A 13,546-nucleotide genomic window follows, 5' to 3' on the forward strand; every position below is an offset into this window, starting at 1 on the left:
TTTATTATTTTTTAAACCATTATTTACAGTCATGTGATTGTGTAAATGTCCCAAAAGAATTACAGGTAGTTTTAGAATTTAGAAATGTATCAGCAAAGATACTGGATGTGAAGTCTATGTACAAAAATCAATTCCACATACTAGCAAAAAAAGAAAATATGCCATTTATGACATAATCAAATAATGTTAAACACTTGGAAATCTGTAACACAAAATGTATGTACAAGGCCTCCACCCAGAAAACTATAAGCATTATTAAGAAAAAAGAAGGATGATCAAGTAAATTGAAGAACAGAACACAAATAGATTTTTAAAATCAGTATTATAAAAATGTCAACTTCTGGAATTGACCCATGAAGCCAATGCGATCCTAGCCAAAATCCTGTAAGTTATTTTTGTTGTTATTAAGCAATAGACAAGCCGATATCATTTATATCGAGGCAAGAATAGTCAAGTCACTGTTAAAGGAAAACACCAGAAGAGAATTTGCTCCACTGAGTACTAAGCCCTATTGTAAAGCTACAGAAATTAAAAGAGTATAGTACTGGCACAAAAGCAGATCATCAGACTATTGAAACAGACTGAAAGATGCGGAAACAGATTATGCAATTATGACAAAAGTGTAACTGCAGAAGAATGGGTAAAGATGGTTTCTTTAATAAGTAATGCCAGGCCAATGTATTCATTTCCTTTAGCTGTTGTAACAAATAACTACAAACTTAATGGCTTAAAACAATAACAGTATACTATTTTACAGTTAGGTCAGAAATATAGCACAGGTTTCACAGGGCTAATATCAAAGTGTTGGTGGAGCTGTGTTCTTCTTCGGAGGTTTTACGAGTGAAGTATTTCCTTGCCATTTCCAACTTCTAAAGACCACTCACATTCCCACCATGTGCCACACTGGCTCATGACCCCTTTCTTCATCTTCAAAGTGAGCAACGTTATGTCTCTCTATCATTCCCTAGTTACAATCACCTCCTACTGTAGCCTGGAATTGTTCTTCCATTTTAAGGACGCATTTAATTAGATTGGGTTCACTGACATGATCTAAGACAATCTCCTTATCTCAAGATCACATCTGCCAAGTCTTCTTTGCCATGAAGGTAACATATTCACAGTCTCCAGTGATCAGGATGTGGACATATGTGTGGGACTGTCATTCTGCCTACTACAGTCAATTATACATTCCTATGTAAAAAATAGGAAACATTTCTCTATCTCTCACCACACATAAAAATCAGTTCCAGATGAATTGTAATTCTAAATGTGATAGTCAAAAATAAAGGTTTTGAAAATATAGAAGAATGTCTTTACGACATTGGAGTAGTGAAGAATTTCATAGCCAGAATATAGAAAGAAAAAAAATTCTTAAGATTGAGAAAGTGATCTAGATTTAAATTAAAAACTTCTTTTTATTTAAAGATCCTATTAAAAAGTGAAATGCAAGCCACAAAGTGAAAGAAGATACGTGGAGCAAATATCATCCATGAAGGAGTGTGTCTAAGTTTGGGATCCCCTGAAAGCAGAGGCTGAGAAAAGGGCTGTGTGCAGGAGCTTCTGAAGATTCTGGTATGCCTTTACTTCACAATTCAAATTAACAGAAAACAAAGGAGAGAAATACGGTCTTACATGTAAGAGTTCACATTTACTAAATGCTTTCTATGTGCAAAGCTTAGTTCTAAGCGTTATTTTGTGCATCAATTCTCTTAACACTTCAATCAGGCCAAAAAAGTGGGGACACTTATGATTCCTACTGCAGAGGAAGCTGAGTTACAGACTAGTTAATGTCCTAGAGCTAGTAAGTATGGTTTGTGAAAGCAGGGATTTTTGTCTATTTCAGTTGCTTTTACATTCCTTGTGCCCAGAAAATTGCCTTGACTAGAATACAAAGAAAGGATTCAAACCCAGACTGTCTCTGGTAAAGCCTACATTCTTAACCATGGCACTACACAGATCATAATATCACTCATTCATTTAAACTCTCTTATTCAGGTCCAATCTATAAGAATGAAGATAATAAAAGTATAGGAAAATAAAAAATAATTACAAAATTTCATCCATTAATCTAGATTTCGTAGACAAAAGGAGGATGGGAGAAACCAAAGGCCTGAAGAATGTTTTAAAATACTTCTCTTCTCCACTAGGTTTATTTAAGATCATATTCCTCTTGCTCCTAGCCAGCTTTTTAGCCCTTGCCAATGAACTTCACAGATTACAGAAACCCACCTTCATCACTCTTCTCCCAACACCTACACCTAATCCCTGCATGACTCTTTCCCAGGTGAAGGACGTGTTGCTGTTGGCTGTTAGTTCAGTAGTGCTATTTCCAGCCACTGAATGGTATTAAGCTGAAATCAAAACCAAATACATATTCCTCTAAGAAGCAGACAGCCAGAGTTTTCACATTGAATACTGAACATTTTTTCCCCAGCAGTCCAGGAACTCCAGCAGTTCAAGGATGCTGACCAAGAAATGAGTGTCCAAACTATCGACCACTGTAGAATTGTCTTGTTGATGGTGGTGGTGGCAGCGGGGAAGTGTTTGAAACAGGTGTAGAAAAGTTCCTGCAATAGCGTTCCCCCATTTTAAGAGGTAATTACCAGTATAAGTTTATAGAATACAGACACTAAGGTCTCTTTTGAGAGATCACAATTTCCCTTCTCAGAGGAGACGGCCATGTTGTATTTTGGTGGGTAAGGAAAATATTTAAATTATTTTCATAATTTTTCATTAAAATGTGCATTTAAATGAACCACAAACCAACATTTGTCAATTGAAGTGGCTATTATAGTGACTTTAGATACAAGTGTTTGGTGTTTGTGATTATGTCTCCAGAGAAACCACACAGTCTAAAATACTAACAATTTTCAATTCCCTCTTCATTTTATTTTCTATAAAATATACTTATGTGTATATATATATATCCATTATCATATGAAATTAATATGTTTGTTTATTGATATTTCCTTGAGCCTATTGAAAGTGAATTAAGCATAGTTTCCTTAGAATGCATTCAGCTTATATACAGTAATATTTCAGTCACAAAAGTGTATTCATTTTGAAAGCTCTAATTTTACATACTTTTATTAGGATTACATATAATAAAGTTCCAGACTGTAGAGAATCAGTTAGAAGAAACATATGCATATTTGGAAGAAATAAATTTCAATATTGTACATAGGGGTATTTACTATTTATCAAATTGAATATTTTTTTTACTATATTTTCATTTTTTAATAAAAAGTAGTTCATAAGTATCACTAAATGTGTTTTAAATGTTTGTATCCTAAGAGTTCTTTTCATATTTTAACATTAACAAATCAGAAAAATAAAGTATTTATTTGAACACAATGAGATGAATGATATATTAGAAAGAACCTGGATTTTTAGAGTCAGAGCTGGATGAATGCACATATTGACTCTGCCACTAACTAGCTGTGCAACTGTAGGTGAGCAACTTGACCTCTCTTAGATTTTGTTTTTCACCTTCGCAAAAAGGAATAATAACACCTGCCTAGCAGGGTTGTTGAAAAGGATTGTATACATAAATTTTTTCAACACCTAAGCATTTGTAAATCTTACAACTCTTTAACATGAGCATTGAAATAAATAAACCTCTCCCTCACCCAGTTATCCTACAGTTGTCAATGTCTCAAAAATGTAGTGCCAGAATTAAAATATAAACATAACAAAATGTGACACCTGAAATAAAATTCAAATATGACAAAATAGTAGACAAACTTTCTCAAGTCCTTATTTATTTCTTATTGCCATGTAGCACTGATTATCTACTTCTGGGAGGCCCCAGGTGTAAGTGTGTGTTAGATGGCTGGACCCCAAGAATATGAGTTACTGTATGGTTACAACAGGATGAGCATCTCTTGGACTCTAGTCACTAAAACTGCTTCTTGAAAACTGAACAATAGCCATGAAGCTTCAGAAAACGCTCACCTCCAGAGTCCCTGCTACTAAAAGGAGGACTGGTTAGACCTGGGCAATACCAATGTAATTACCAAAACCAATGTCTCCAGCAGATCCAGAAGCTGATCAAAGATGGCCTGAACACTGGCAAGCCTGTGACTGTTCATTCTAGCGTTGATGCCAGAGAAATACCTTGGCTCCCTGAAAGGGCAGCCATACAAACATAGATAAGCAAAAGGGGATTGTCCGTGCTCAACTGCCCAAGAAGCTAATTTGAATGTGACAGATGAGATTTCTGCCCCTGCTGCTTAGAAAATGCTGTGGATCTAGTTTAACCATATGTGAACATACTTGAACACAAAGGGAAATGTGCTCAAAAACAAGTGGATTCTCGTGGGACATGTCTATATGCTGAATGCCTACAAGGGCTTCTAGCTGACTAGGCTGAAGCTCATAGGTCTAAGATCAAAGGAGCAGGTAAGTACCATGAGGAGCACCTCCAGACCAAGAAGGAGAAGATCATCAAGTCTAAAACAAGAAATAAATCTTCCCTTCTCTTGTCTTTACATAGTGGCTTCATCAATTATATAAATCAGTTATTCAATAAAACAAGTCTACTTGCCTGAGAAGGAAAAAACTGAATAGCATTTGCTTTTCTGTCAACTCTCTGGTCATACTGATCATTCAAGTAAGTAAAAATCTATGTCATTTTCACATGAAGTACTATTTAATAAGATTTCCTCTTTCTGTTGATAAGATATTGATCTACTGATCTGAAATATAGGATTTAATGGGTTTTTTTACTTAGGTTTAATGATATTAACTTTAGCCTATTTGATTTAACCTGTCAAGTTCTGTTGACCCTGTTTCTAATACACAGCATGCTAATTAGTCCTTTCAGATTTGTGAAATTTCTACATCTAATTAAATGTAAAATTCAATGCAGCTAAATTTTGTCTGAGAGAAAGGGAAAAGAGGATGTGATTGAATACAATATCTTATGTCATTTGGTATTGTATGCTAAATTTTGGTATTGAAGTTTTGCTAAATTTTTCCCAATCCAATAAATAGCCTTCTTTGATTTTCAGATGCGAATTGGCCTATGTTATCATCCAGTTCAAATGTCTGCATTTTGCCAAGAAGATATCATAAGAGTCTTTGGTTGTATTTTGGCATTTTCCTCCAGTATTCTTTAAACATTATGAACAGGGCTCCTAAGTCACTTCCGGAAGTCATTATTTCAACTGAAGAATAAAGCTGTTAGCCATGAACATGGATCCTTATGTAAATCATCTAGGCACTCTTGTTTGGTACTGCCCTACTTGGGTATCCCTGCTACCATACTTGTGTTTCCCTGTTAATATTTGAGGGGGTTTTGTTTACATATGATTTCCCCTGTGATACAACTTCAGTTGCTCTGCTTTCTTGCCTTCCTTGGTAAATGTTACATTGTTTATCCTATTAGTGTCTGTCTCCCTCCCTACCTTGTTCTTGGTCAAAAACTTCTCCCTCTTCTAGCCCTACCACATACTCCTCTCTTCAAAATTCTTTTTGTTGATCTTAGCTTTAAAAATACATATATATTACCTGAACATACATGAAAGCTTTTATTTTCTGATATTCTTTTTTTTGAGTATCGCTCTTGTCACCCAGGCTGGAGTGCAGTGGTGCCATCTCAGTTCATTGCACCTTCCACCTCCCAGGTTCAAGCAATTCTCCTGCTTCAGCCTCCCAAGTTGCTGGGACTGCAGGTGTGCCCCACCAGGCCTGTCTAATTTTTTGTATTTTTTGTAGTGATGTGGTTTTGCCATGTTGGCCAGGCTGGTCTCAAACTCCTGGACTCAGATGATCCACCCACCTTGGCCTCCCAAAGTGCAAGGATTACAGGTGGTGAGCCACTGTGCTTGGCCCCACGCTTTTTTCCTACAAATTGCTAAGGTCAGTTTTAAATGGTCAGATAGCAATATTCCTTAATAATATCAAACAACAAGAACAGAATGTTTGTTCATTTTGTGCTGCCATAAAGGAATACCTGAGGCTGCATAATTTATACAGAAAGGAGCTTTATTTGGCTGACAGTTGTACAAGAAGCATGGTGCCACCATCTGCTCCTGGTGAGGGTCTCAAAGAGCTTTTACTCATCATGGAAGGCAAGGGGAGCCAGCATGTCACATGGCAAGAGGGGGAGCAAGACCAAGAGGAAAGGGAGGTCCCAGAGTCTTTTTAACAATCAGATCTGCCCTGGATTAATTACCACAGGGAGGGCACCAAGCCATTCATGACCCAAATAGCTCCTGGTAGGCCCCACCTCCAATACTGGAGATCAAATTTCGACATGAGATTTGGAAAGAGCAAATATCCAAACCATATAAAACAGGGATAGTTTATTCATATGCATCCAGCACTGTTTTGGCCTAGGTGGAATGATAGAATCCTGGAATGTTCTTATGGAAGAATATAATAGATCATCCAGAAAACTCCAAACTCTTTTCACATCTCCCAGTAAGTAAAGTCTGTATCTTTCAGATTTACTGTCTTGTAGATTTAAAAGTAACAGTAACACTTCAGATTTCATTGACACTTGTTCATCTGCTCACACAGGATCCTAATCTCCTGAAAATTTCCCCAAATTTTGGAGGGAGTTGAGGTAATGTTTTACATATACTGTGAAAAAAAGTTAATTATCTGTTGAGTTTTCACTTTCTTTCCTCTTCACCTGCAGTAACTTCATAGGCTGGATACTGCAGAGTGTCCTGGCACTGCCACCTCCCCTAGGGTGCTGCCATGATGGTCCCGGGAACTCTCACATGCCAAGCAATACAGGAGTCTGTGGAGAAGCAGCAGAGACTGTTTCCCTTTCCTCTCCTATTAGAAGGTTCCCAGTAGTGCCATTTCTGTTTTATGGAATTTTTACTGAAACAGCTTCTTAGGAATGTACTTAAACCCTTGCTACTCAAAGTGTGGGCCTTGCACCAACAGCAGTCGGCAGCATTGTTAGAAATGCAGACTCTCAGGTCTCCACAATCAGAATCTGCATTTTAACCACAGCCCCAGGTGGTTCATATGCAAGTTACTCTTTGAGAACCACTGACTTAAAGCACCTCTCTCTTCTTGGGACTAAGGCGTTAAAACCAACTGGGGACAACAGCGATGCTGGGTCAGGGAATAAAAGTTCTCAGGAGGCTGCCTCACTCCTCATTGCCTCAAGAGGTAGACTTTGGTGACCTGCCACTTCTACTAGGTTCAAGCAGACTCATCATGAGAAATCTTGCACTTCACTTACACACAAAATATAGTTTTCATTTAATCAACATTGTTTCAGCATATATCATTTACAAAGCACTCCATTATGGCTGTACATACACCAAAACAAGTGGAACAGTCTTTGCCCTCAAAAGATGCAAATTAAGGTGTATGTTGCAGCAGGTAGGGACCTTTGGGATACAGTATAAGGAGGAGCCAAAGGTTCCCAACTGGAGAAGTCTTCTGTAGATTGGAGAAACCACTAAGACCTCTCATATTTACAGCCTGTGTAGCTTGTTTTCCAGGTGGAATGCCCTTCTTCCATTTCCAATTCTCTACATTCTTGTTCAGTTTTCAAGGCCAATTTATTAATTAAATCTGCCCTATTATATCGGTGAGACCAGCTCCCAATACATCAATGTGGGTTTAAGATCTCTCAAAGTGATCGAGTGGTTGGTAAAAAAGAGAGACAAGAAAACAATTTTCCTTAAAGCTGGGCCCAGGGAAGACACCACATAATGCTGCTCCATGGATGTCTGACATTCCCCTGAAACCCTGTTTTTTATTGTACTCTTTCAATAGGAGAGGGGGAGCAAGGTTTGCAAAGTTTCAGTGATAATTATACAAAAAGAATACATTTGCAAAAACTGGCACACAAAAATCACGACGTGGTATTATAAAAGCAGAACAATGTAAAGATAACTGTGTGTCAACATAGAAATCATACATCTTAGCAAGAATATAGATTAAACATAACCTTATGATTATCAGCAAGAATATATTGGGCTCCCAGCTACAGGGAAAACAGGATCTGACACAGGACAACCAGCCTGACCACAAAAACGGCAAGAGGAGGGGCTCCACAGAGGCCTGGAGGAGCAGTGGGAGAAAAAAGACTTACATCTTATCTCAACCACAGAGACAAACGCCCCTCATGAGTCCATTTACAGGCTCTCCATAAGGGTCGCATCCCCTTTCCAGGGCCCTAATCAATATGCCTTTCCTGGGAAAGGAATCCAGGTAATAAGCCTCTCCATTTCACGTCGGTTTATGGGCTCTCTGCGATGAGAAGCCCATTACCCGCTGTCATCTCTCTCCCGCGGTCAAGCTATGTGGTTAGTCCCTTTCACAGAGTTCCTGTTTTTACCAGAACTGTTCAGCAGAGCCAAAGTTACAAGTTACAGCATTTCACATTGTCCTTCATTTTCTCAAATATAATTGGTACAGTAACAAGCATCACAAAGCAAATAACTCATTTCAGGAAAACGAAATTCTAAGAGAATTTACAGGTTAAAAACCAACAACAATTTCTTCTTGTTATTTTAGATACCTTGGGTTTTGCCAATTCTTCCAGAAGCTTGGGGTTGCTCAGTCACCACAGAGGGGTTCAGAGTATTCCCAGCACTATTCCCCTTACTGAATATGGTGTTGACATCTCAGAACTCCCATCATATCCCACCTTGAGATCAGTTAAGTGTGTTGGGGTCTTACAGAGAAAGGAGGGAGATGTATGGTCCCTCATAGACAAAATGCATTTTAGCCAGTTTTCTTAGATTCGCCATGGGATCCAGCATGCGGTGCCATAATACTTTCTGAAGAAAGGAAAACAATTAAAGGAAATGCATCCTTTTTGTTGATGCCTCACTACTCATGGTATATATCAGCCTTCTCAAACCACAATCACAGAAAACACTGAACACTGACTGGGTTAGTAAAAGCACTAACCCCCTCTTTCTTCACTATTTTCTCTGACTTGATTGGTTCTTTCATCTGGAAACAATGTGCTCATTGGTAGATTAGTAGCTGTTAATCTCAGCTTAAGGGAATTTCATTTTATAAGAAGGGGGCTGGCTGTCTTCCTGTTAGTATTTAAGAAATCCCTTACCTTAGTAGGTGTTACTTCTTATGGCCGGATTTCCCTAATGCTGAGATGGAACACGAGGCCCACGTTCCCTCTCTGAAGAGTGTAAAGTTGCTATTAACCGAGTAGCAGCTTATGAGCTGCTTATCAGTGATGTTTATTCATCCATGGTAGGTTTAGATTCTTGAGCAACTGAGAGGAATGTTTTAGCTCTGCTCTGGGTGAAAATATATCTTGTATCTCCTTAATAATAGTGTTATGGCCAGATTGGTGGTCAAATACCAGACAAAACAGCGATTCAGTGGTTGGGATATTGCTTCTCTGCAGCCCTTGGATTACAAGCTATGGGCTTTGATAGGGAAAGTTACGGTTCTTTCCAGTGTGTTTCCAAAACTACACGGGCATCAAACACTGGTGACAGAGTGAATACACAGTTTTATACCTATACAGTATTTCAAAATTAATATGGATGTGTTAGGATTGATGAAATGTGTTTTTAAAATGTAAATTTATGTTATACTTGTCATATCTACAAAATTAGAAGATATAAGTACTGGCATCTAAGTTAAAAAATATGACCCTTAAAGAGGCCATAAGAGTAAAACATTAGGCACCAGCATATTGGGACTGGATAGCTGATCTCTGAGGTAGACTAGGTTGTGGGTACAGCTAGAGCCTTCTGGAGGTCAAAGAACAAACAGCCCCCAAGACCGACCAAAGAAGGCCTCTTCCAGGGAAAGAACTGTAACTTTCCCTATGAAAGCCCATAGCTTGTAATCCAAGGGCTGCAGAGAAGCAATATCCCAACCACTGAATCGCTGTTTTGTCTGGCATTTGACCACCAATCTGGCCATAACACTATTATTAAGGAGATACAAGATATATTTTCACCCAGAGCAGAGCTAAAACATTCCTCTCAGTTGCTCAAGAATCCCTACCTACCATGGATAAATAAACATCACTGATAAGGAGCTGATAAGCTGCTACTCGGTTAATAGCAACTTTACACTCTTCAGAAGAGGGAAGGTGGGCCTCGTGTTCCATCTCAGCGTTAGGGAAATCCAGCCATAAGAAGTAACACCTACTAAGGTAAGGGATTTCTTAAATACTAACAGGAAGATAGCCAGCCCGCTTCTTATAAAACGAAATTCCCTTAAACTGAGATTAACAGCTACTAATCTACCAATGAGCACATTGTTTCCAGATGAAAGAACCAATCAAGTCAGAGAAAATAGTGAAGAAAGAGGGGGTTAGCGCTTTTACTAACCCAGTCAGTGTTGAGTGTTTTCTCTGTGATTGTGGTTTGAGAAGGCTGATATATACCATGAGTAGTGAGGCATCAACAGAAAGGATGCATTTCCTTTAATTGTTTTCCTTTCTTCAGAAAGTATTATGGCACCGCATGCTGGATCCCATGGCGAATCTAAGAAAACTGGCTAAAATGCATTTTGTCTATGAGGGACCATACATCTCCGTCCTTTCTCTGTAAGACCCCAACACACATAACTGATCTCAAGGTGGGATATGATGGGAGTTCTGAGATGTCAACACCATATTCAGCAAGGTGAATAGTGCTGGGAATACGCTGAACCAGTGAGACAACAAGGTGAGTTTGTGTGAGAGTCGGGTCTTAAAAACTACTTTATCTCACCCTCAGCTTCCCCCTCTTCTTATATTTGACCAGGCCTGTTATGACACTGAAGATACAGGAATACCTTCTTCTGCCAAGTTCTTCTCAGAGCAGGCTGAGATGAAAAGGGAGCATGCAAAGCGATTCCTAAGATATCTAAGAAAACGTGAGAGTATGATCTGCCTTCCAGTTACTAAGGTGAATGTCAAACTTTATGATGACTTCTGTGGGGCCTTTGCCAGGTCTAGAGAACTAAACTAAACTGGTTAGTTGCTACTAACTTGTTAGGTTACTCATGTTCCAACATGGGCTTCTTAGCAACTAACTGACATTGAGAGCAAGTATATGTCAACATCATTGTAGCCACTAAATGCTCATTTGGCTGAGCTAAATGAGCTTCACAAAGTGTGGCCTCTGGATTGTCCGTATCACCTGTGGAATCATTAGAAATGCTAATTTATGGCTCTCACCCCAGACATAGGCCCAAAGAGCTATATCTTAAGCTCTTCAGATGATCCTAATGATACGTGTAGTTCAAGAAGCTCTCTTCTAATACCTTGTTCCCAGAGGTGTTATCATCCTATTTCAGATTGTTCATCTAATTCAGATACATGTTCAGGTATTTAATATGGCTGTCTCTTTAAAGCAGTGAAACAAACTTTTTTTTTGCTTGGGCACACACTCCAAACAACCTGAAATTTAGTTGGAAATATTACACCCGGGACATACCTAATTTTCCTAAGGTTTTTTTTTTTAACTCCAGCTTCATAAAAGAGAAGTAAATGTCTGCTAATAACAGTTGGACCACCATCATAGAATTCCAAAGCTAATGGAATACTTGTATGTGTACCTGTGCTAGTAGTACCCTTGCCCTGTAGTGCATTAAAATCACCTGGGAATCTTTTAAACGTCATCATGCCCACGTTGCATCCCATACCCCAATTAAGTCACGGGGTCTGCAATTGACAGCCAAGCATTAGCATTTAAGATTCTCAGTTGATTCCATTGCATCTCAAAGTTGGGAGACCATTATATTATGCAAATCTGGTCATGGTCCTACACAGGAAGCAGAATGCAACAAAACTGTGCCTGAAGTAGAAAAGCGACTCTCCTGTTCATCTCCAATAGAGGCCTGACAGAAATAACCGGGGAAGTGGCTTACAAGCCCTGAAATCCGCTCTGCAGTTGGAGAACATGTTAACCGATGTCCTCCAGGACCTGAAAACCACAGCTTCTAAGGATGAAGAAACTGAGGTAAGTAGTTAACTGGTTCTGACAGTGTCATCTTTCACTTCTGGATTATGATTTGCCTCTGGGAAATATGACCAAGGCAACAGATCATGCAACGTGTGTTTGTTTTCCTCCAAGGAAGTCTGGGAACTTATTTCTAGGAGCAGTTTGGGAGTGGGGAGACAGTTGTCCTGGTAAGGAAAAATGAAACTTAGTATATGGTGAAAACATCTTCCCAGGAGTAATGCGCTCTATAAAATTAAACCAAACAATGTTTTTTTTTGCTGCTGCCTTGTAAATCTCCTAAACCAGAAATGCTTAAGATTTACTGAGCTTAAGCATTTACAAGATGAAATCAAATGCTTAAGATTTACAAGATCCCCTGGAGGGCTTACTAAAACAAACTTCTAGGGCTCAGTCCGAAAGTTTTCTTGGGTTGGTTTTGAATGGGTCTCAGGAATGTGTTTTAACAAGTCTAGGTGATCCTGCTGGCTGACAGCCACAGTTTGAGAACTGCTGTCCTAGACTGTCCCTGCAAAAGTAGACGTTAATGGTGGCCTATTACAATACAGACTTCTCTGAAGTCTTCCTGGTTACTGGTAAACACTACCTCAATGTGGTAACTTCTCTAACTCCCTAGCTTCTCAGGAAGTCAAAGTGAAGAAAATGGGCCTAGTACAATAGCTCTCAACTCTAGATACATATTGGACTCAATGAGGAGCTCTGAAATGGCACAAGTGCCTGAACCTTATGCCAAATCACTTAAATTTCAATCTTTAGGAATGAGGTCTAGGGAGCTACTCAAAATCTCTGTGATTCAAATAATCAGGATTGAAAACCATTGCAGTAGTAGCCTGTTACTTAAAATAACCTGTACTTTTGATGAGACAACCTAATACTCATTCCCATTGGAAGTAGATGCTTATATTCACTCAAAGGTCTTGAATATCTTAGATCAGTGCTGTTGGATCTTGAGTATGGATGTGAATCACCTAGTCTCTTTTAAAATGGTTGGTTTAGTAGATCTGGGGTGGAACTTGAGATTTTGAAATTCTGACATGCTCCTGGAACTGCTGGTCCCTGGGCTAGAAGATGGGTAGCTTCTTGCTGCAGATGTGGTCCTTAATGTAGGTGCTTCCTTGTTTTATTTCTATAGCTCATAAACGTCGTAATGGAGTTCCTACATAAACAGGGAACAAACATAGCTTTTTTGGAACATGGACAGAAGGTATTAGAAGAGTTTCTCCAACAGAAAGGCCCATCTGAAAAGTCTGCTAAGACATCAGGTGAAGAGACTTAACTTCTGAAGGCAGCACAGCAAGTCTTCCCATTGTAGTGATCCCAGAGTCAGCTACTTAAGTCCTGATCAGTTCCACTTGCCTGAAGACTGCTTTGCTTTTTATATAGTTTCCTAACTCTCTTCGCTATGCATGCAAATAAATCTTCTTTGTATTATAATTATGTATAAGCAGATTGTGCTCCAACAGCAATGTGGATTCGGTATAAAAAGCTTCCTGAGATGGTGGGTGCATTCAGTTAAAAAAAATCTTTCCTCTACCATGCCCCTACCCCACCTTGACACCCAGAGTCAGGATTTGGTAAATGCAAGCAGTACAGGTGAATATACTAGAAATTAAGTGGTGAAACCTTACCTCTTA

At 38.9% G+C, this 13,546-nt stretch overlaps 1 protein-coding gene across 1 annotated transcript; it reads left to right on the forward strand.

The window, feature by feature from the left end:
* The first annotated feature begins 9,153 nt into the window (after positions 1-9,153).
* LOC118142784 (soma ferritin-like) lies at positions 9,154-13,316 on the forward strand. Its single transcript, XM_035274189.3, has 3 exons — positions 9,154-10,856; positions 11,787-11,912; positions 13,045-13,316. The coding sequence occupies exons 1-3, from the start codon at positions 10,779-10,781 to the stop codon at positions 13,186-13,188; spliced, it is 348 nt and encodes a 115-aa protein (XP_035130080.2). The 5' UTR covers positions 9,154-10,778; the 3' UTR covers positions 13,189-13,316.
* Positions 13,317-13,546: the final 230 nt, after the last annotated feature.

Source organism: Callithrix jacchus, chromosome 15 (assembly GCF_049354715.1).
Source record: "Callithrix jacchus isolate 240 chromosome 15, calJac240_pri, whole genome shotgun sequence".
NCBI lineage: Eukaryota > Metazoa > Chordata > Mammalia > Primates > Cebidae > Callithrix > Callithrix jacchus.